This window comes from Oncorhynchus tshawytscha, linkage group LG05 (assembly GCF_018296145.1).
Source record: "Oncorhynchus tshawytscha isolate Ot180627B linkage group LG05, Otsh_v2.0, whole genome shotgun sequence".
NCBI classification, from domain to species: Eukaryota; Metazoa; Chordata; class Actinopteri; order Salmoniformes; family Salmonidae; genus Oncorhynchus; species Oncorhynchus tshawytscha.
The window spans coordinates 62,956,242-62,981,035 of NC_056433.1; the positions used below are offsets into that span (position 1 = coordinate 62,956,242).

At 42.9% G+C, this 24,794-nt stretch overlaps 1 protein-coding gene across 3 annotated transcripts in view; it reads left to right on the plus strand.

Moving 5' to 3' along the window:
* The first annotated feature begins 2,579 nt into the window (after window positions 1-2,579).
* Window positions 2,580-24,794, plus strand: part of LOC112251080 (vesicle-associated membrane protein 4) — a 34,990-nt gene continuing 12,775 nt past the window's right edge. The window contains exons 1-5 of one of the 3 annotated variants that reach the window (XM_024421764.2): window positions 2,636-2,763; window positions 5,113-5,261; window positions 7,062-7,166; window positions 13,121-13,167; window positions 13,265-13,315. In XM_024421764.2, coding sequence (XP_024277532.1) covers window positions 5,259-5,261; window positions 7,062-7,166; window positions 13,121-13,167; window positions 13,265-13,315 — 206 coding nt within the window. In that variant the 5' untranslated portion in view covers window positions 2,636-2,763; window positions 5,113-5,258. Of the gene's footprint in view, window positions 2,865-5,112; window positions 5,262-7,061; window positions 7,167-13,120; window positions 13,168-13,264; window positions 13,316-24,794 lie in introns of all 3 variants that reach the window. The other 2 variants (XM_024421766.2, XM_024421765.2) reach the window with 2 other exon arrangements.

The window sequence follows — 24,794 nt, forward strand, 5'->3', positions numbered from 1 at the left end:
ACTTTTCAAAGCAAGTTAGGTGTCACAACTTCTACTGAAGTTGGTCCCTCTCCTTGTTCGGGCGGCGTTCGGTGGTCGACGTCACCGGTTTTCTAGTCGCCACCGATCCACGTTTCATTTTCCATTTGTTTTGTCTTCATTGTGCACACCTGTGTCCTGCGCCTGTCTCCGCCTTACCTGCATCACCTAGACTTTTGACATTAGCATTATTTACGCAGCAGGTTAGGATAATTAAGGTGGCAGGGTAGGAGACTTAGGTTAAGGTTAGGCAAAGGGTTAGGGTTAGCTAAAATGCTCTCCTAACCTGCTACAAAAAGTAACTCCTGGTCATAGCTGTACTCCCTGGAAGAAGAGGAATGTAGGAAGTGGACAAACACGGATTTGACTAGATAAAATACAGTTTGCCACAATTGACCAGAATTTACTTTTCGTAGCAGGTTAGGAGATCTTGCTCAGCAGGTTATGAGAATTAACGAAGCAGGTTAGGATAATTCGATTGAGGTTAGGAAAAGGATTAGGGTTACATATGAAAAAAATATCTACTTTAGACGTAATTTAACATAAGATGTATCCCAGGAGTGTGAGAGAGCGTTGGAGGTTAGAAATGACAGTGACGTGTGCGGACGAAATTGAGAAAAAAAGTTGGTGAAGCAACAGCTGTGCTGGAATGCAAACATTATGGCTTTAAGTTGTGATGGTATGGAGCTGGAGGATGAGGTTCAAGGACCGGAGTGGTTGGTAGTGGAATGACATAGGAAGAAGAGAGATCATGATATAGAAAGCAGTGGAGCGTCTAGTAAAGAAAGCATAAAGAGGGCCAAGGTAGGAAGCAAGAGCAGTGATGTGTTGGAGTGGAAAGTGGTGATAGTGTTTGATGAGACCACAGGGCCTTACATATACCCTATCAAATCAAATTTTATTGGCCACATACACGTTTAGCAGATGTTAATGCGAGTGTAGCGAAATGCTTGTGGTTCTAGTTCCGACCATGCAGTAATATCTAACAAGTAATCTAACAATTTCACAACAACTACCTTATACAAGTGTAAAGGAATGAATAACAATATGTACACATAAATATATGGATGAGCGATGGCCGACCGGGATAGGCAGGATGCAGTAGATGGTATAGAGTACAGAATATACATATGAGATGAATAATATAGGGTATGTAAACATTATATAAAGTGGCATTGTTTAAAGTGACTAGTGATACATTTATTACATCCCATTTTTTATTATTAAAGTGGCTAGAGATTTGAGTCAGTATGTTGGCAGCAGCCACTCAATGTTAGTGATGGCTGTTTAACAGTCTGATGGCCTTGAGATAGAAGCTGTTTTTCAGTCTCTCAGACTAAATAATGCTGTAAAGATAGAGGTTGGTGAAGTGAAATTAGCTTGGTTCATTCGAAAGGATAGATTGTTAATATTGTGTGCTAGCCAGGCTCAGCAAGAGAAGATCCTGAAAAAGATTAATAGCCATGAGAACACAGTGCAGCATTGGGTGGATGCCAGGCACAGAGATATAGGATCAGTCATGATGTACCATATTTTATACATTTATTTTATTTAACTAGGCAAGTCAATTAAGAATAAATTCTTATTTACAGTGACAGCCTACCCCAGACAACACTTGGCCACCGCCCTATGGGACTCCCAATCACAGCCAAATTTGATACAGCCTGGAATTGAACCAGGGTGTCTGTAATGACACCTCAAGCACTGAGATGCAGTGCCTTTGACCACTGTGCCACTCGGGAGCCCATATACAGAGGCTGTAGAACAGATTGGTGTAGTGTTTCAAGGTGATATACATACAGTTTAATGTGTTTAGGGAGGTTTTCTTTGGGGGGCTGGGTGTTGGGGATCTATTTGGGACCATTTCCCTAGAAGTTCGGGATCTATTTGGTTTTGAATGTTATTTCATGGTAGTACAGAATTAATTCATTTGCATATTTCCGTTAGGGAACGCCTACTCTGAAGTGCACATGTGCAATAACTCAATTAGCCTTTGCACTCCTTCTAAACAACGCATTTTTTAAATTTTATTTTACTTTGGAAAAGTGTAAAGTCTATGTAAAGTGTCCACTCTGTTCGTAACAGGCTGTAGCTTTGGGTACAGAAAACTGTATTGAGAGTAAATGTTCCATCGATGGGAAAATTAACCGAATCTCGGCCAAAATCCATATCGCTTCATAGTCTCCCACGGTCGGTCAATGGGCTTTGATAGTGAGTGGAAATGACAAGCGGATGTTTCACCTTTATACATCCTGTAAAATATATGTCTAATTGTTCTATCTGTGGCTCTATTCCCTCGAGTAACTGTCGAAATTGGATTTAAGCCAATTAAATACTCTACTAACAAAAAAAGCTGTTAGAATAATACGTGTATGTATGTCCCTTAAGGTCCTTGTGTAATGTGATATTGTACCCCCTAGCCCGATTGTCCTTTGAATATTATTTGTATATACTTGTGTTCCCACATGTACTTGTTGTTAATTAAATATATATATATATATATTTATATATATTTTTAAACAGTCGCAATTGTTCTGCCCCAGCTTCCTGGTCTGTGGTCAGCTGATCAGAGAGAGCAGGGAGAATTGGGAAAAGCATCTCTGTAGCAACCATCCTCAGTTGGATTTTTTTGTTGTTGTAACATTTCTTTTAGAACGCGAAATAGAACATTGTGAGCCTGTATTTATTAACGAAGATAAACTAAGTTTGTTTGGTCGTCTGTATGCAAGATTGCGAATCTACCAGGTAACGTTAGCATTAGTTTGCTAGCTAATGGTTTTTTTCTACAGTGTGACTATGAAAGTCGTTACCAGCGGTCAGTATCTGGATAATAATCTTAGCGAACGGTAGGCATAATAACCAAACAGATTGGATTCGATTGATCGCTTCATACAATTAGGTTGTATTTGTTGAATTCAAGTATTAATGATATTGCTAGCCAGCTAACTAACGTTACGCTGTTCCCAGCTGGTTGTCATCCAAGTTAGGTAACTAGCTACAGTTACTATTCACAGAAGACATATGTCTGTCTGGCTTTCTCGATATTTCGGGTTTAGCAAGCTAGGTACCGGGACTGCAAGATGGCATGGCTCACTCTATTCTTGATGACGAATTGCTGAGGATAGCTAACGTTAGCTAGTTGGCTGGTGTTGCACAATCAGTGTTGTTGATGATTAGGATTACATTGAAACAGTATCTGTGTTTTTAAGAGGTTCTCTAACGCAAAGATACTGGTTCAGGATTACATGGTTATGTCATCAGAGGAGCTGTGTCAGTGTGGAAACTAGATTTTATTTAGTGCTAGCTAGATAATGTAATCCATTCAATACTGTGAGCATCAAATGGTAAACTGCAGTTTAGCTGTGCTACAGGGCCAGGTCCTGCTTCATGTCTTAGTGCCAGTCTCTTCCTCCTGTCCATAGACTAGGCTGTGAACTGTGCTTTCAGCCAAATATAATATCAGTTCCACTTCCCTCAACAACAAAAACAACTTTGATCATGGCTGCCTGAACCAGTTGTTTTGGGCTCTCTGTCATTTCCTCATTCCCCTTGTAGCTGATGAGCTTCTGCCATTTAGCCTAGATACTTGGCCTAGGCTATACCTTTTCCAGCTGATTCCTGTTTTTTCCAAGCTTGATTTTAAATGCACAATCTGTTTCACTGTCCATAGGGCAATTCCATGCCAGCGTGAGCAGATTACTATTTTTTAAATCTCAGCTTGTTCTGTCAATTCTCACATATAAACTTTATAGGAGGAAGTATGTTTGAACTGCGTTTTACATTTCTATCACAAACCATTTTTAATAAAATTATGATGAGTGGCCATTTTAAATCTATACATGCCTCCTCCTGTAACACCCTATAATCTATGATACGGACAACATCTTGGTGTCTTTATACTCTATATTCGAGAGTACACTATAAGTAGTCTTTCGAGATATTTCATATTCATTTATTCAACATCAAAAATATCTCAAAACTATTAGATTAGATTTAGTTCATTTTAAGACTTATTGTTTGGAACAATATACTCTTCGGGTAAATAATATGTCCATAGTGGGCTCTCTGCTAATTCTGAAGGTATGATTAACGTAATTGGCACCACCAACACAGTGAATGGGAAAATGGATTCCCATTCAAAAAATGGGAATGGAAAAATGGATTCACCCTTTGCTGATGACTTGCTGAATGTGCAATCCTAAAGGAGGGCTGTGATTGATTAATAACCTTATAATGTTGATTTCTATGTTTTAAAATGGGTCGTATCAATAAAAGTACCAGAAGGCTCTGGAAATTTGACGGTTGAAGAGTTTTGTTACAAAAAATGTCAAAATAGGCATAATCAGAAAGGGTGGTTTTTAGATTCATATTTTTTGTATTTCAGAATCTATACAAACTCCATATTTGAGTGAACACTATAGAGCCCTCTAACTCAACTCTGGACCTCGAAGCCAGCCAGTTCCGCTGCCTTTTTTTCATTCTTCCCCTCTAATCAGGGACTGATTTAGACCTGGGACACCAGCTGTGTGCAATTAATTACAGGAAACCAGCACGCTCTGGACCCTGTAGGGTTAGAGTTGAGTACTTCTGCAATAGAGTTTAATGACACAAATGTTGTCTGTATCGTGTACAGTTCACAGTGTATCATGTACAGGTCATAGGGTCTTACAGGAGGCATGTATAGGTCTAAAAAGGGCCTAAAAATTTTAATTTCATCATGATTTTCCAAACAATTGTTTGTGATACAAATGTTAAAAGCATGTTAAACATCCTTCCTCCCAATTAAATTCTGATAAGAGAATTGCTGGAACAATCTGAGTAACCACAAATATTTTCCCTGGTGTGGAATCGCCCCAATACAATCGAGAAACTTAACAAACACCCCACTCTACAACTCGCTCCTCTCATCCCACTCTTCTTCATTGATTTTTGGATGAACAAAACATCTTACCTGAAGTAGATGTTACAGATTGTGCCTTTTTAAAGTGCTTCTTTCAAAGCTGCCTACTTGCAAATCTGCAACCCAGATTTGCTAGCTTGGCTTTTTCTTTCCTCTTCTTTCCTTTTCTGTGCATCTCTCTCTCTTTTCTGTAGTTGCCTGAGATAGAGCTCTGACCCCTGCCACTCTCTCCTCTATTTACCGGAACGTTCCGCTCCTGGCCATGGAACGTCCCTTTACCAACTGCCCTGCCAGAAGGAGACGCTGAGATAAGCAACAGTTTCAGTCTGAGCTGGATTCAATGGTACATAAGGGGCAGGAGAGATGGGCTAGGTGTAGAAGCTGTGAGGAGAGATGGGCTAGGTGTAGAAGCTGTGAGGAGAGATGGGCTAGGTGTAGAAGCTGTGAGGAGAGATGGGCTAGGTGTAGAAGCTGTGAGGAGAGATGAGCTAGAAGGTGTAGAAGCTGTGAGGAGAGATGGGCTAGGTGTAGAAGCTGTGAGGAGAGATGGGCTAGGTGTAGAAGCTGTGAGGAGAGATGAGCTAGGTGTAGAAGCTGTGAGGAGAGATGGGCTAGGGGTAGAAGCTGTGAGGAGAGATGGGCTAGGTGTAGAAGCTGTGAGGAGAGATGGGGTGTGTTTAGACAAATTTGTCTAAAATTATACCCCGAATTTATTCAGTTAAATTCATTAAATCTTTATTCCCCTATGGGCAATTCATGTGCAGCATAAAATAATGAAACAAGTGATGGGTTTGGGGTAGGGAAGTATTTCCTTTCCCTTGACTTCTGTGAGGCGGAGCCTTGCCTAGCTCTCTCTTCTCATCGAGAAGCATTTGGTTTCAGTGAAACCATTTGATGTAGGCTGTATAACTCACAGGCTGTACAGGAGGCCTTTGTGCCCCACCTAAAACCACTGAACAGCAGGGGTTGTGTTGTATGTTACTGGGGCTGAGTTTGATGCACAGCCAATCAACTGGTTGAGGAAGAGGGATGGTTGAGGCTAAATGGAGGAACAGCATGTTTTCTACTCCGGGCCTCCAAGACAGGAATGAGGGAATAGAGATGGAGCAGTGAGCGGACACAGGAGCCCTCCCCTGAGTGAGCTGGGTTCCACAGCATAGCCAGCCAGCAGAGTTAAATCAAACTCTGCTCCCCATTAAAACTGCTCCCATGTTCCACCCCTCAAAAGGGAACAGGCAGGAGAGGAGAAACCTTGAATAACAACCAGGCCGCTCTGCTGAGATGGAACATTTAGTCCAACGCCACCACCCACGCATAAGTAGACCTAACTCTCACAATTACATCCTGGCAAGCCTGACATAATCCCTACAGTCTTAGGGGTTAGGGGAAATGGTTTAAAAACCATGCTTGTTTAAAAACTCTATCCTAAATGAGTTCTACATGTTTTGAAGATTTAGGTGAAGTGTTTAGTTCTTCTCTGCTCTCACACTCTTCATGGTGAGGCCAAGGCTGCAGTTATCATTATCAGCCTGCAGCACTCACACACACCTCCCAACATGAGCGCGAGGGTCCCGTCTTCACTGCTCTGTTTGCTAAGTGACATATAGGCTGATACTGTAAGTAGGCTAGTTGTTTCTGTTTGGTCAGTCCAGTCACAGAACACTTCACAACCCCAGGACCTAAACCCTTATTAGAGAGCAATACCTGAGTCTGCAGTGGCTTGGAGAAACGTAGAGAGGAACCAGGACCAGTCATAACTTTGAACCAAAGTTTTTTTTTTAAGTGTGTAAAGGAGTCAAGCATTCAGACCAGCTTTGTCATGCTATATATTTTATGTGATAACCAAGCTGGTATTGAGGCCCACCTGAGTGTGTGCTTTGCTTGTTTGGTAATTGTCTGCAATTGGTATAATGACTGTAGCAGCAGTGGTCATCCGGAGGGCTTGCTGCAGGCTTTCATTTCCAGCCCATCACTTACACGCCTGATTCTACTAATAAAGACTTATCCTTGATTAGTTTAAACGATGTTAGTGCTGGGCTGGAGAAAAAGCTTGCACCCCAGTAGGACCAGGGTTTCTGCTGAACTGTATCATTAATATGTGTGTGAGGTTTGTAACAGGTGTGTTCCTCCTCCTGTCCTACAGAGGGAGCCAGAGCGGGAGGAGCAACCTGAAGACGCCATCATGCCTCCCAAATTCAAACGACACCTCAATGATGAAGAGGTCACAGGATCCATATGCAGCGAGAGGGTGAGATACGGGTGGAGGGAGGGATGGAGCAAGGTTCAAGGGTTTTTATTAGTTACATTTACAAAAACATTTCCCAAGTGCAAACTTATTTAAGACGGGGTTGAGAGTGGGACATTGTAGGGAGACAGAGAGGGGAAGGCATCCACGTCCGGCAAGTGGACATCCACGTCCAGCAAGTGGAAATGATCCTAGATATAGGAGATGCAGATGGGTCATGAAAGGAGGGGAACATTGGAAACACAAGGGACAGAGGGGTTAAAGAGAGCAAGAGATGGAGGGATGACACTCCAGAGCCCTTTAGCCAAACGTATGTTCTCCATCATAGTTCCTCTATCCCTTTGCTTCTCTGAGGTTCAGAGAAGACTCCCTCCTCTGTCTCAGGATTGTGTTGTTGTGTTCAGCTGAATTCAAAGAGAAACAGACTTGCTTCTTACATACAGATCTGGCATCTTAATTTGATCACCCTTTTGTTGCAGCAAGTTTTCCTCCTCCACAGGAAAAAGCAAATGGTCGCAAATGGGCTTTGTGTTTAACATAAATGCAACAGAAACCCAAATAAACCCTGTCTCTTCATGCAGGGTCAGTTAAGTCATTAGTTCAGATTCAAGTTATAGAATTTGCATTAAAAGGGAGGCTATCCGTTTCCTGTAGGAGCGGTCAGCCAGTCAGATTCTGGTGCTACAGGAATCATTTGGGTCACATTAAGATGCCACATCTGTAACACACACACACCCCTCTCCATTCTCCTCCCTCCATCCCCCTTCTCTGATATTAGCTCTCAGTCCTCTCCTGGCTCCTGGGATCAGACATCCAGGAGTTGGACAGAGCTGAGCAGTGACATGCAGTCAGATGGCTGGGATGGAACATGGGTAGAGGAGAGGAAGAAGGGGGGTTTGGACCACTCATCAGATAAAGGCTTGTCCTTATGATCATATGGATCGCATTTAGTTTGTACAAAGCGATTCAAACCAGAGCATACCGGACCTATTTTCTCTCCATAACCCCGGATTCCTACTGCAAGCTCTGAACCTTCTCACCCTGATCATCGCAGCTAGCTAGCTGCAATCCGAGTGAGTACTCCTGGCTAACGTCTCTGTCCCGTAGCAAGCATCAATTAGCCTGGAGCTAACCCATGCTAGGCCTATCTCCCGGCTAGCTGAAGAGGTCCATCAGCCACTCCTGGGCTACAATACCTGTTTTGCCAACTGGCCTGCACCCCTTTTACTGCCAATACAGGGTACGGAACCCGCCAATTCTTCACGACTGGACTACCCACGTAATCTGTTCGAGGGGGTTACTCAACTGGCTCCTACGTAGCGACGTTCCCTGAATGCCCATCTGCTAGCCGCGGCCCGCTAGCTGTCTACAGCATATCAGACTGTTAGCTAATAGGTCCATCGGCCACTTTCTCGTGCCACTATTCCTATTTTGCCAATCGGCCTGGGCCCCTTTTACTACACAAAGCTCTGGTTATCCATCACGACTGGACTACCGACGTAATCTGCCCAAGGTTTTTTTTTCCAACAGGCCCCTCCGTCACGACATCCCCTGAATGCCCATCTGTCTAGAGCATATTTGACTGTTAGCTGAATAGATCCATTTGCCAATTGGACTAGACCCCTCTGCTACACTGACCTCTACAAATCCATCACGACTGGTCTATCGACGGAAACGCACAAGGAGGATAAAACAGACTTTCCTCCGTCGCTACGTCCCTCTAAGGCCCGCTGCTAGCTTGCTAGCCCCGGCCTGCTAGCTCTCTGAATCGCCGTGTCTCCAGCCAGCCCAACCATTCACATGACCTTTAAGATCACTCTACTACGCATGCTTCTCCCTAATGTCAATATGCCTTGTCCATTACTGTTCTGGTTAGTGATTATTGTTTTATTTCACTGTAGAGCCTCTAACCCTTCTCAGTATTCCTTAACCAACCATTTAGTTCCATCTCCCACATATGCGATGACATCACCTGGTTTAAATGTTTCTAGAGACAATATCTCTCATCATCACTCAATGCCTAGGTTTACCTCCAATGTACTCACATCCTACCATACCTTTGTCTGAACATTATGCCTTGAATCTATTCTATCACGCCCAGAAACCTGCTCCTTTTACTCTCTGTTCCGAAGGTACTAGACAACCAGTTCTGATAGCCTTTAGCCGTACCCTTATCCTACTCCTCTAGTGATGTAGAGGGTAATCCAGAACCTGCAGTGCCTAGCTCCACTCCCATTCCACAGGCGCTCTCATTTGTTGACTTCTGTAACCGTAAAAGCCTTGGTTTCATGCATGTTAACATTAAAGCCTCCTCCCTAAGTTCGTTTTATTCACTGCTTTAGCACACTCTGCCAATCCGGATGTCTTACCGTGTCTGAATCCTGGCTTAGGAAGACCACCAAAACCCCAGAATTTTCCATCCCTAACTATAACATTTTCCGCCAAGATAGAACTGCCAAAGGGGGCGGAGTTGCAATCTACTGCAGAGATAGTCTGCAGAGTTCTGTCATACTATCCAGGTCTGTACCCAAACAATTTGAGCTTCTACTTTTAAAAATGCACCTTTCCAGAAATAAGTCTCTCACCGTTGCCGCTTGCTATAGACCACCTTCTGCCCCCAGCTGTGCCCTGGACATCATATGTGAATTGATTGCCCCCCCATCTATTTTCTCGTGATGCTAAGTGACCTAAACTGGGACATGCTTAACACCCCGGCCATCCTACAATCTAAGATTGATGCCCTCAATCTCACACAAATTATCAATGAACCTACCAGGAACAACCCCAAATCCGTAAACACGTGCACCCTCATAGATATCAGCCTAACCAACCTGCCCGCCAAATACACCTCTGCTGTTTTCAACCAAGATCTCAGTGATCACTGCCTCATTGCCTGCATCCGTAATGGGTCCGCTGTCAAACGACCACCCCTCATCACTGTCAAACGCTCCCTAAAACACTTCAGAGAGCAGGCCTTTCTAATCGACCTGGCCGGGGTATCCTGGAATGATATTGACCTCATCCCGTCAGTAGAGGATGCTTGGTTATTCTTGAAAAGTGCCTTTCTCACCATCTTAAAAAAAGCATGCTCCATTCAAAAAAATTAGAACCAGGAACAGATTTAGTCCTTGGTTCACTCCAGACCTGACTGTCCTTGACCAGCACAAAAACATCCTGTGGCGTACTGCAGTAGCATCAAATAGCCCCCGTGATATGCAATTTTTCAGGGAAGTTAGGAACCAATATACACAGGCAGTTAGGAAGGCTAGCTTTTTCAAACAGAAATTTGCATCCTGTAGTACAAACTCAAAAAAAGTTCTGGGACCCTGTAAAGTCCATGGAGAATATGAGCACCTCCTCCCAGCTGCCCACTGCACTGAGGCTAGGAAACACTCATCACCGATAAATCCACTATAATTGAGAATTTCAATAAGCATTTTTATACGGCTGGCCATGCTTTCCACCTGGCGACCCCTACCCCGGTCAACTGCCCGGCACCCCCCTTCAGCAACTCGCCCAAGCCTCCCTATTTCTCCTTCACCCAAATCCAGATAGCTGATGTTCTGAAAGAGCTGCAAAATCTGGACCTCAACAAATCACCTGGGCTAGACAATCTGGACCCTCTCTTTATAAAATGATCCACCGCAATTGTTGTCCCCTATTACTAGCCTGTTCAACCTCTTTTGTATCATCTGAGATTCCCAAAGATTGTAAAGCTGCCGTGATCATCCCCCTCTTCAAAGGGGGAGACACTCTAGACCCAAACTGCTACAGACCTATATCTATCCTACCCCGCCTTTCTAAGGTCTTCGAAAGCCAAGTTAACAAACAGATTACCAACCGTTTCGAATCCCGCCTTACCTTCTCCGCTATGCCATCTGGTTTCAGAGCTGGTCATGGGTGCACCTCAGCCACACTCAAGTTCCTAAACGATATCATAACCGCCATCGATAAGAGACATTACTGTGCAGCCGCATTCATCGACCTGGCCAAGGCTTTTGACTCTGTCAATCACCACATTCTTATCGACAGACTAAACAGCCTTGGTTTCTCAAATGACTGCCTCGCATGGTTCACCAACTACTTTCCTGATAGAGTTCAGTGTGTCAAATCGGAGGGCCTGTTGTCTGGACCTCTGGCAGTCTCTATGGGGGTGCCACAGGGTTCAATTCTCAGGCCGACTCTCTTCTCTGTATACATCAATTATGTCGCTCTTGCTGCTGGTGATTCTCTGATCTACCTCTATGCAGAGGACACCATTCTGAATACTTCTGGCCCTGACGCTGTTAACTAACCTCCAGACGAGCTTGGTGGATGGGGAAAGAGGAGGAACTAAACACTTTACCTAAATCTTTAACACTACAACATTAAAATGACATTCTAGACAATTTTATGCTTCCAATTTTGTGGCAACAGTTTCCTGTTTCAGCATGACATTGCCCCCATGCGCAAAGCGAGGTCCATACAGAAATGGTTTGTCAAGATTGTTGTGGAAGAACTTGACTGGCCTGTACAGAGTCCTGACCTCAACCCCATCTAACACTTTCGAGATGAATTGGAATGCCGACTGCGACCCAGGCCTAATCGCCCAACATCAGTGCCCGACTTCATTAATGCTCTTGTGGCTGAATGGAAGCAAGTCCCCGCAGAAATGTTCCAACATCTAGTGGAAAGGCTGTTATAGCTGCAAAGGGGGGACTAACTCCATATTCATGCCCATTATTTTGGAATGAAATGTTCGACGAGTAGATGTCCACATACTTTTAGTCATATAGTGTATTTATATGTGTGGGCTCCCGAGTAGCTCAGCGGTCTAAGGCACTGCATCTCAGTGCTAGAGTTGTCACTACGGACCTTGGTTCAATTCCAGGCTGAATCGCAACTGGCCGTGATTGAAGTCCCATAGGGCGGTGCACAATTGGCCCAGCATCGTCCGGGTTTGGCCGGGGTAGGCCGTTATTGTAAATAAGAATTTGTTCTGAACTAGTTAACTAAATAAAATATGACTGAGGCTAGATATAGAATTTATGGAGCTCTCTCTGGCATGTTTTTGGGGATTCCTCTCCACTGTTGTTGCCAGACTCTGATAGGCCTGCTGTATGTTATGGTTGTTATGGCCAGAGCCATGGCTGTAGGCCATATCCTACCTGTCCCTGGTAGAATAAGATTGAACAAGGATCTGATATCCCTGATAAGGATGTGGTTTACCCCAGTCTGTCTGAGTTACCTGGTAATGGCCAGTAAAGTCCACACGACAGGAGAAGAATAATAAGCAGAGACATTCTGTTTATTCTGTAGCCAACTCGCCACCTGAGAAAGATGTACAAAACCATCCCAGTCGGTTTTATACCATTCCTTCACTGTGATCAGTTTTATACACAGTCTATTATAGGGTTTTAACTGAGCTCAGTTTTAACCCACATTTATATAGGGTCTTATATAACACAATTGAAGAGTCTGTCTTGTTGGAGGTAGGTATATGATGGTTGGTAAGCTGACCTCAGATCAGCCAGTCTCTGGAAGCCTAACCACCAGGGTAGCCTAGTGGTTAGAGTGTTGGACTAGTAACTGAGTGTTGTTCTGCCCCTGAACAAGGCAGTTAACCCACTGTTCCTAGGCCGTCATTGAAAATAAGAATTTGTTCTTAACTGACTTTCCTAGTTAAATACTACTCAGCTCCTCTTAATAGACTCCATGCTCTAATACACTGTGAAAGGCAAAACATACAACATTCTCTCTCAAGTAATGTTTATAGCAACAAGACACACAGGAGACCAGCACAACAGAGCAGAAATATATATTTTTTATTAGCTTATGTAAGCAAAACAGAAAATAGATTAGATGTTGCATGGTTTCTCAATGATCATGTAATTGATTTGATTTGCCTCCATGTCATTGTATTCCGTATCAGTGGTGGTGTGTCTGACCCCTGACATCTAACCTTTGCCCCCTCACAGAGGAACCTGCTGGAGGAAGACTCTGATGAAGAGGACGACTTCTTCTTGTGAGTAAAACATTAGTGTGTTTGACTGAATTGACCGCCTATTTCTTATACAGTGCTGTGTATGTGGAGGTACAGATTCTTTGTATGTTTCTTTCAGGAGGGGACCAACTGGACCCAGATTTGGAGCTGGAAGTGACAAAATCAGACAGTAAGTGTGTATGCACATGACGTGTGTGTATTTGGGATGGGGGGCACGAGTCTACACTCTTATATTTGAAATTATGAACGAAAGATGTAATTCTGTTTTTTGTTAATATTCTCTGCTTTTCTGAACCATCAACAAATCTGACAAAAAAAAATGTATGAGTTCTTTGATTCATTATTTAATTGAAGAACTACAACTGCTGAACACAGTTGATTTAGATGGTTCTGAATATATGGCCTCTTATTGGAACCCTCGCTGTTACCAAGTTAGAGGTAATCTTTTGGGCAACAGCTGTTCTAGCGATTGGTCTGATGTCACCGCCAATGCCCACAGCACATCTGTTCTAGAATCCCAACCCCGCTGCTCTTCCGGTCTGTCTCCGGTCTGTCTCCGGTCTGTCTCCGGTCTGTCTCCGGTCTGTCTCCGGTCTGTCTCCGGTCTGTTCAGTAAAAAATACAAAAGAGTGGTGATTTCCAGACAGACCCTTGGTGCATCACACCACGTATTGCTTGACATAGTCGGTGCCCTTGAGCCGGTGCTTGGTGGAGTCAAAGACATCCTCATCTGGAGCTCTTGGAGGACAGCTTGACACAGACCTCGCTGTGTTTCTCCAGGCGGCTGGGATGAAAGCACCGGCCGCAGTGCTCCCATGTCTTCAGCTTGGAGCTGGCCGCACTTATCCCAAATCGATGTTTCGTCTCCACCTGAATGAAGTAATTATCCTAATTTGTTTATTACATTGAGTTTCCTCAGTCATTATGAATACAACACTAAACACATTTGAAATGGTCAAGAATAAAACAGAATTATTTCCATTGTGGTCCTCCTCGTTATCAGATGGGCAAGCGAATGCACAGTTCAGGCACTCTAAAGGCACTTTACACACAATTAAATTGAATAAATGCATACAAAATACAGGATGTATTTCAAATAGGCCTACATGTGATCACAACAATAAATTAGAAAAGAAATCCATTAAGGAAAATGTGACATGCTTCATTCAGCTCTTGGAAAGTATTTTTGTGGCAGTGGGTAGGATTGCCTGAACATGTGGACATTAGTTTGGTGTCTGTCTCTAGCTTGAACGGTTCAAGAGTTATTACTGTGGGAGGTTATTTTATGCAAATTTATGAACGTTTATTTAGTTATAGTTGATAAACGTTTTAAAGAATTTGAAGTTGGGATAGCCTGAACATGTGAAAGTTAGTTTGGTTTCTCTAACTTGAACAGTTCAATATTTTACTGTTGGCGAGTTGTTTTTATGTAAATTTCAAAAGTTATAGTTGATAAATATTTTAAAGAATTTGATGTTTGGATAGCCTGCACATTTTAAAGTTGGTTTGGTGTCTCAAGCTTGAACAGATCAAGAGTTACTGTTGGTGAGTTATTATTTTTATGCTAATTTATGCAAATGTGTATATTTGATAAAGATTCAAAAGAATTTGAAGTTAGGATAGCCTGAATGTTTTAAAGTTGGTCTTGTTTTTTAATTGGCTAAGGAGCAGGACCATTTTGAATAGCTACCTCTGTATTCCTATGGTTCTCATTCAAACTCATGTTTATTTATTTTAAATGGTTGTAGTTCAAAAGGTGTAAATACTATAAAAACTATTTTGACAGGCAATCTAAGTAGGGTTAGTCTGAACATGTCAGCGCTGGTTTGGAGTTGATAGCTTAAATGGTGAAAGAGGAGATGGGTCTAGAATTTTAGATTTCTTTACCATTCTAGTCTATGGCCCTTTTTTTGCCATTGAAATGCATTGGAATCAATAACAATGAGCTGTTAGCTGATATTAGCTAGTTACTTTTCAACACCAACAAACAGTTGTAACTTTTTATTGGTAGCAGATAGGGCTGTGGCGGTCATTCATGAAATGTGTCTGATGGTTATTGTCAAGCAAAATGTTGCCCGTCTCACACGTTTAGCATCTTCAGGCCTCCACACGTACATGCTGCTGCTGCGTGCCTTTGGAACATCTGCATTTTAACAAGTCTAATAAATTCATTTTAATATAAACCATAACAATAAATCCATTATTTTAGGTAGGTAAAGAAACATTGTAATATGAAAAAAATGTATTTCAGATGAATTGAATATGAGTTGGCCTGTTACGTATGTTATCTGGCTATGTGCCATGCCATAGGCTGTAGGCTTGTTCATTTAGCAGACAAGATATGCTTAAGTCCCGTGTCATTAATTTATATGATTTGATAGTAAGAAGAATATAATTGAACTTAGCTGAATAAAATCGAAAGGCCCCATTCTGCAGCGTGTGCGCATATGAAGGCTATGTTGAGCGTAAAAGTGATCATTTGAAACCGGTCCTATAGGCTACGCTAGATTTCGTTATTTAGCAACTTTAGTTGTTAATGATACAAACCTTTATATGTTTTGATTTCTAAGACATTCTATGTGCTGCATGATTCAACTATAGGCTATTGATGATTTGAGAAAGTCGCAAAAGAAAAAGCTTAGGCTCTGTTCCTTGCATCATCAGGCTGCACACAATGTTCTCTCATCAAGTGACCATATCACCATCAGACTATTCTTAATATTGTCTTCACTAGTATGTTAAATTAGTTTAGATTTAGAATGGCCCGTTTATCAAATGGGCAGGGGGAAAAATACATGTCAAATGCTTATGCAGTCGAATAGCGAATGGACGCTGCTTTCCCATCTGTTCGTTAGTGGAGGACACTCCGGGTGTTTCACTCCATGCAGCAAACATTGTTTGAGGAGCATGCAACCTAACACTGCACGACAGGTGATATTCCGACAAAACTCTCAATGCCAGGCTCTGTCGTAACCGGCCGCGACCGGGAGGTCCGTGGGGCGACGCACAATTGGCCTAGCGTCGTCCGGGTTAGGGAGGGCTTGGTCGGTAGGGATGTCCTTGTCTCATCGCGCACCCGCGACTCCTGTGGTGGGCCGGGCGCAGTGCGCGCTAACCAAGGTTACCAGGTGTACCCTCCGACACATTGGTGCGGATGGCTTCCGGGTTGGATGCGCGCTGTGTTAAGAAGCAGTACGGCTGGTTGGGTTGTGTATCGGAGGACGCATGACTTTCAACCTTCATCTCTCCCGAGCCCGTACGGGAGTTGTAGCGATGAGACAAGATAGTAGCTACTACAACAATTGGATACCACGAAATTGGGGAGAAAAAGGGGTAAAATTCAAAACAAAACAAAAAAACACACAAAAAAACCTCTCAATGCCATGGGCTCCCCAACCTTGTTCCTGCAGCTGCCAAGTGCTTAATTTGGGAAACCAAGTGAAATCTGTCGGGAACGTCGAAAGTAACATGTTTTCACAACGAAACATATTTCATTAAACTGTTGACAGCTACTCTCTCTGCTTGCTTGAGAAAGTAATGGGGGAGATGGAAAAGCACAGTGGTGATATATTCTGCAGCTAAAGGTAGCCAAATGTGTCACCCTATTAATTATTTAATTATTTGTAAAAGTCCTATTACTAGGCCATTCAAAATCAAATATAAATGCACTATTGTAGGCTAACTCTGTAAGCCACCCTGCATAATCAATGAACCAACAGCATCACCTAGGCCTATACGTTCTCTCTCAGACTCATGAATAGAAACTTTAAAGTGTAGCATAAGGTAACCAGTTCATCTAGTATTCATAATAATACAGTCCACACTCAAAGGTGAATACTAGAATTTGAATAATTTTGGAGTTTAAAAAAATATATATATATGTTTCTGCGCTGCATAATATGCATAGGCTATGTGTTGTATAAGGAACTGCACAATCATCATTGTAATATTTTTTCAGTCTTGGGCACATATATAGGTCTATGTGTATGTATAAGCTCTAATATGTGTATGGGTGTCTTGAATGAACCATTACCTTTTGAAAGTGCTGTCTATTTCGTTGTTAGGCTTTGAGTTGGATACTACCAACACATGTCCTGAGTGCATAAAAGGAGATTACGGTGAATGGTCACGTGGAATTTTACTGTGGTCATGACTGCCGGCATGGCGGTACTACGGTCACCGCAACAGCCCTAGTATCAGATAATTCTGTTCTGATTCCGGATTTGAATAGCAGAGAAGTAGATCAAGATGTCACACACTTAATGTTTTGTCTAAAGTGCTATGAAAGTGGTGAAAAATGTCAGTTTGTAAAAAGTTAGAGAATTTTGTTTATGCGGCTACTAAAACAGCTGTATCGTTAGATTGGTAGAAGATATTTTTGAACTGATTTCAGATTTGAATAGCAGAGAAATATAGGAATATCTCATATGCTCTAATTTGTGGATAAAGTAGCTGATTTGTGTCATGTTGCATTCACAGTGACTGGAATGTTGGAAGTCATGTTGTCACAATGGAAGCTTTAGAATGTTGAAGAAACCCCATAGAAGTGGATGAAGTTTAATAAAAGTTTTAAAAGTATAGATAGTATCAGAAAGCTGTATACATACACACTATTCCAGACTAGTCTGCAAGTTTTAAAGTTTCTATCTTAAACGGTGTAAGAGGCATAGCACTGTAAAGAACTAGGTCAGAAAGTGGTACAATATTTCAAGTGGAACTGACAGCATTTTAACTACTTTGTAGATATGAAACAACCAGACATATCAGTAAAAAATATAAAATTCCTAGTTTATGCTTCAAAACCAACTTTATGAGAGGTTTTAAAAATAGGCTATATTTTCCTCAAACTTCCATGACGCACACTAAGGCATTGTCGGCAGACTGTATGGATGCAGTTCAATGCATGATTCATATAATTCAACAAAACATTTCTTGGTAGTCCAAAAAATATTACTATCAGGTTGTAAATCACAGCTGGTCTGACACATTGTTTGCTGCCTCAATGACTCAATATTTTAAACAAAAATAGGAGGCTATAACGAAGGCTGGGAATGTCAATACAATCAAACTAGCAAGCGTAATGATCACAAGTCGGTCATAATGTGTTTAATAGGCTACGTGTCAAACACGTGTCAAACACAAGGCCCGCGGTCCGAATAGGACAAACAAGCGAGTATAAATGAGTCATCTACTAGTTACAGCCTGATGTACTCGCATGGGTGAATTCAACTTCAGCTGCACTGCTTTCATGTGTCAGATTTACAGCGGAGGGAAAGTGTACAGACACATGCCACAGTCCTAGCTACTAAAATGACGCAGTCTGGCTTTGGTTTTTAGAGCTTGACAATGAATAACCAAAAAACTAAACCTGCAGCAATGCTGCATTCAACTGCACCGGTGATCCATGCAGTGCAAATGTTTAAATGTTACAACAACCTATGTTTTTGTTATTTAGAGTTATTAAATACTCTTTGATTTGGGTCACAGCATATTATGCAGATCTGCAAGTATAGCACAAAGGCTGGACAAATATGATTTCTCTGTTTTTGTTTTAATATGTTAACGCTATATACAGCATCTTTATATACATAAGTGGACAGGGACATAGCAGGCAAGTTCCCATTCAGTTGTGGGTTGGGACAAGCATGCATTGGCAGGCAAGCTGTAGAAGAACGAGCAGGCTACTATTCCCCATCTTTTATCAGTGCAGTTTTGACGGCAAACGAACTAAAACGTTTGATAGTGTTAATCTAATGTTCCCTCATTAGATTTTTAGCTAATCTCGCTCTGGCAAGCATTAGTTGTTGATCTTGTTGATGTGTATAAGCAACTGAGGTTGTTTGATCAATAGGACTGTGACGTTTCTAAATGTAGGAGGACACCCGAGGTATTTACAGAAGTCCATTCAGGTGTATTTTGTGGCTTTTGTCAAATGTGTTCTAATGCTCTAAAGTCGCACTGTTGCTATGCCTGTAAACACAGTCCAGTTAAAAGTGAATGATGGCAGGCCTGTAGGTCAGAATCCACCTTCATCAGCAAAATCTCCTGGATGTACTTCTCTATCTTTGCCTTGAACTGTTCCTTTGCTTTCTTCTCCTCCAAAGCCTGAGTGTCCATCTTGGCCCCACTCTTCATAAGGTTCAATTCCTGGGTGACACTGATCAGATTTGCCTTCAGATATGCCATCAACTGGTCAGCCTCATAATAAAAGACTTTCAATACCATCTTATGTCAGTAGATCCTGTATAGTTAGGGTCTGAGTCTTGATCTGAATATGTTTCTTCACGACCTGCCTTCTGAACTTTAAAGTAGGACGCTGGTTGCCCTCTGGTGTGACTGCCCGGAATATCTCCTTCTTGGGACCATTGTTAGGCACAGTGACTCTGGATCTAATGGAAGGCAATGGTGTCTTGGTGGCCATTTTGGCTCCATGGACTTCCTTCAGTGGCTTGGCACTATGGAGGAAGATGTCTTCCACTACACATTGGTCTCGATGGGTCGCAGTGGCTTCCGAATGTGAGGAAAACTATCCTTCCCTGTCTGCTGATATGTTGGAGCTGCATGCAGTCCTCAACGAATCCCATTGCAGATAGCACTCTTCTGCACAACTGGGATTCTGGAAGGAGGATGTGGATTATTTTTGTCTGTCACAATCTTTCCCACTGCCTTCATACTGGCAATTTGTTGCAGAGCACACTTTCTTCAGTCAACTCCAGTACTGGGATTCTGTAGGAAGGATGCGAGGTGTGATGAACCTTCTGGTTGAGCTCAGGAAGCTTCTCGGTGGCACTGGGTTGAGGTGGTGGGGCAGGATGAAGGGAGTTGGTACTGGCAGCACCAAGGTTCCCTATTGAAGCATTATCTTCTTGTATCGGCTGCAGTATTCTCCTCAGCATCAATGATATGGACAGTCATCTTTCACATCTTGTTCTGCAACCTCAACTTTTCGTCTAGTAACACGTTCTATATTTTATGGTGGGCTGCTGTAATAACTATGTCTCAGGTGGAATCTGAGATTGTCTTCTTGATACTGGTGTTCTATGTTCAGTATTCAGTCACCAGAATGTTCAAAGGGAATGTTTGGAATGTATTGATCAGTTGTGACATGGCTGGCTCACATAGAATTACAATGACATTCTGTGCTTAATGTAGTTGTGATGTCATAATGGACCAATACTTCTGAAAATGGTGAATAATATGACTTACCTGTGTTGAACTGCTTGCCCTCATATCTAAACATGGCACCTTTCATTGAGGGGGAAAAGTATTACTGTACTCACTGAAATCATATAACAGATTGTATATCAAATTATTTTGTAATCTGACAATGGAGTGTGTCTCTGTGTGCATGCGTGCAGGTGAGCGTATGTGTGCTCCCCACACACACCCCAGTACTGGCAGAGTTCAGACAGGGAGCCCAGCCCACAGACTGTGTTGAAATTAATTAACGGAGTCTAACATTGTTTACCAGTGTTCTGATTATTATGTAACACTACCTTTTTAGTGTTGTTTACATCATTGGGTAGTAAGGCTGCTAGTCTTTGAAGACGTGTAGTGTGTTTTTCCATATTCGCGACAGCAGCACAGAGCAATAGAGAACAACGCAGGTCATTGTTAAGACGGATTGGCACCAGACTCTCCTGTTCCCCTCTCTGGTCACACTGTGATGCTGTTATAAATAATTAGGCCTAATTAGATCATAACTCAGGTTCCTGGAAATGTTTGTTTGTTTGGTGGGGAGCTAACCCCTGCCCTGCGCCCTGCACCCCTCACCCCTGCCCCAGGTCAGATTGTAACTTGTGTTTGTGTGTTCTGGTGGTGTTTTAATGGTTATACTCTCCATAGGGACACAGCAGCACATTGAACTCCAGTTATGTGAGGATCTTACATAATCATCAGCCCAGTTTTAACTTTTCCAAAAGTTAAATTCTTCTGCAACACATACTCTTTCTTTCCCTCTCCCTCATTCTGTGTGTGTGTGTGTACGCACGCCATGGCAGGGTCAGCTGGGCACAGGTGAGGGTAGTGGTCAGTCTAAGTGTGGTCCAGGACCGTGGGAGAGAGGACATCTACTCTAATTTTATTGGTCAGATGAAGCGAAATGCTTGTGGTCCTAGGTCCAACAGTGCAGTAATATCTAACAGTATACACATCTAAATGTAAAATAATGGAATTAAGAATTATTTAACTATTATGATGAGCATTGTCTGAGTGGTATTGATTAGAATAGAGTAGAACCGGTTCAGCCCCTGGTACGACCGTGATCTGGCAGAGTTGCTCCACCTCAAGAACACCATTTGGTTAAAGGTTCAGCACACGCATACTCAGGCTGACTGGCTCTCGTTCAGGCAAATGAGAAATAAGTACACTCAGGGTATCTGGAAGGCCAAAGTTAGTTACTTTAAGTAGCAGTTCTCTCTCTGGGTCTAACCCCAAGAAGTTCTGGAGAATAAACCCTTCTCCTCACAGCTGCCCATGTCCCTTACTGTTTGTGATGTGGTTGTTACTGGCTGAGCTCTTTAATCACCACAAAACATTGTCAGGATTCCTATTTGACTCCACCATGCCTTCTTGCCTGTCCAACACTTCCTAATCCCTCAGCCCTTCTAATGCAACTATCCCTGATGCTCCTCCCTCTCTTTCCCCTGCCCCGCTACACGGTTTCTCCCTGCAGGCAGTCACTCAGTCTAAGGTGCTATAAGAACTCCTTAACCTTGACCCCCCCAAAAAATATTTGGGTCAGATGGTTTACATCCTTTCTTCGATAAGGTTGCAGCCTCTATCATCCCCGAGCCTATCTCTCACCTTTTATAACCTGTCTCTGGGGAGGTTCCCAGTTCTTGGAAGGCAGCCACGGTGCATCCTATATTTAAAGGGGGAGATCAAGCTGATCCTAACTGTTATAGGCCAATTTCTATCTTGCCCTGTTTATCTTAGTGGAAAAACGTGTCAATGATCAACTGACTGGCTTGCTTGATGTTTAGTGTTTTCTCTGGTATGCTATCTGGTTTCTGCTCAGTTTATGGATGTGTCACTGCAACCTTAAGTCCTCTGATGTCACCATTGCCCTTGATTCTTAGCAATGTTGTGCTCCTATTTTTATTGACTTGGCCAAAGCTTTTGATACAGCACACCATTCTATTCTTGTGGATCATCTAAGGAAAATTGGTGTCTCTGAGAGGTCTTTGGCCTGGTTACCCAACTGTCTCTCTTAAAGAGTGCCGTGTGTAAAGTAAGAACATCTGCTATTTAGAGCACTGGCTGTCAGCAAGGGAGTCCCTCTATGAGGGAGTCCCCCAATGGCTAGACAGTACACTGTCCTTCTCAGCACATCTCCAAGCTACAGGCTAAGGTTTAATCTAGACTTCATTTCCTCTATCGAAATCACACACAAAAAAAAAATCTCTGTTTTTTACCCAATTTTGTGGTATCCAATTGGTAGTTAGTCTTGTCTCATTGCTGCAACTCCCGTAATGACTCGAGAGGCAAAGGTCGAGAGCTGTGCATCCTCCGAAACCCAACCAAGCCACACTGCTTCTTGACACAATGCCCACTTAACCCGGAAGCCAGCTGCACCAATGTGTCAGAGGAAACACCGTGCACCTGGCGACCATTTTAGAGTGCACTGCGCCCAGCCTGCAACAGGAGTCGCTGGGACAAGGACATCCCTGCCGGCCAAACCCTCCCCTAACCCGGACGACACTGGGCCAATTGGGTCTCCTGGTTGTGGCTGGCTGCGACAGAGCTTGGACTCGAACCCAGAATCTCTAGTGGCGCAGTGCCTTAGACCACTGCACCCCTCGGGAGACCTTGCTCCTCTTTCACCCCAGCTGCCAAACTAACCCTGATTCAGATGACCATGCTAGATTACGGAGACGTAATTTATAGGTCGGCAGGTAAAGCTGCTCTCGACCGGCTAGATGTTCTTTACCATTCGGCCATTAGATTTGCCACCAATGCTCCTTATAGGACACATCACTGCATTCTATACTCCTCTGTAAACTGGTCATCTAAGTATACCTGACGCAACACCCACTGGATGATGCTTATTTATAAAAACCCTCTTGGGCCTCACTCCCCCCATCTGAGATACCTACTGCAACCCTCATCCTCCACAACACCCATTCTGCCAGTCACATTCTGTTAAAGGTCACACATCACTGGGTTTCTCCTCTTTCCAGTTCGCTGCAGCTAGCGACTGGAACGAGCTGCAAAAAACACTCAAACTCGATAGTTTTACATTCATCTCTACATTCAAAGACTCATCATGGACACTATTACTGACACTTGTGGCTGCTTCACATGATGTATTGTCTCTACCTTGCACTTTGTGCTGTTGTCTATGCCTAACTATATTTGTACAATGTTTATGCTGTTACCATGTTTTGCTGCTACCGTGTTGTTGTTGTGTTTCTACCATGCTGTGTTGTTGTCTTAAATCTCTCTTTATGTAGTGTTGTGGTGTCTCGTCATGTGTGTTTTGTCCTACATTTGTATTTTTAATCCCAGCCCCATCCCCGCAGGAGGCCTTTTGCCTCTTGGTAGGCCGTTAAGAATTTGTTCTTAAATTACTTGCGTAGTTAAATGAAGGTTTTAAAAATGTATAGGTCCAGAGAATAGGGTATTTGTGTGTGTGTGTGTGCGTGTGTGTGTGTGTGTTTGTGCATCAGTGGAGGCTGCTGAGGGGAGGAGGATTGCTCATAATAATGGCTGGACTGGAGTATGATGGCTGGTGTGGAGTGAATGGAATGTTATCAAGCACATAGAGTAAGATGGCGCCAACAGATATGGCAGCTCTGCTTCTAGCTCCTAAGCAACTTTGCAGTATTTTTTTGTGTGTGTTATTTCTTACATTATTAGCCCAGAAAATGTTTTGCATTATTACATACAGCCGGAAAGAACTTTTGGATATCAGAGTGCAGGTATTACGACCAGGAATACTACTTTCCCAAATTGAATCCTTTGTACCCCCCCATGGCAATTGAACTTATTCCAGAGGCTCCTCCAAAACACAGCCGGAAGAGAAGAGGCATTCAGAGTGGACTTCTAGTCCGACTCAGGAAGCATGCACCCCATCCACCGCTTATATAGTATATTTCTTGCTAATGTTCAGTGTCTGGATAATAAAGTAGACAAGCACAGGGCGAGGATCTCCTTCCAGAGCGACATCAGGGATTGTAACATACTGTGTTTCACGGAAACGTGGCTCTCTCGGGACATTTAAAAAAAAAAAAAAAAAAATGTATTTTACTAGGCAAGTCAGTTAAGAACAAATTCTTATTTTCAATGACGGCCTAGGAACAGTGGGTTAACTGCCTGTTCAGGGGCAGAACGACAGATTTGTACCTTGTCAGCTCGGGGGTTTGAACTTGCAACCTTCCGGTTACTAGTCCAACACTCTAACCACTAGGCTACCCTGCCGCCCCAAACATACTGGACATACTGTCCACGTCCATACAGCTAGCTTGGTTCTCAGTACATCGCGCAGACAGGAATAAAGAACTATCCAGGAAGAAGAAAGGCGGGGTGAATCTTTCATGGTATTACCTCCCAATAGAATACCTCCCAATTGTCTTTAGTTATAGTCACAGCCGTGTATATTCCCCCTCACGCCGATACCACGACGGCCCTTGTTAGCAGTTGATGTT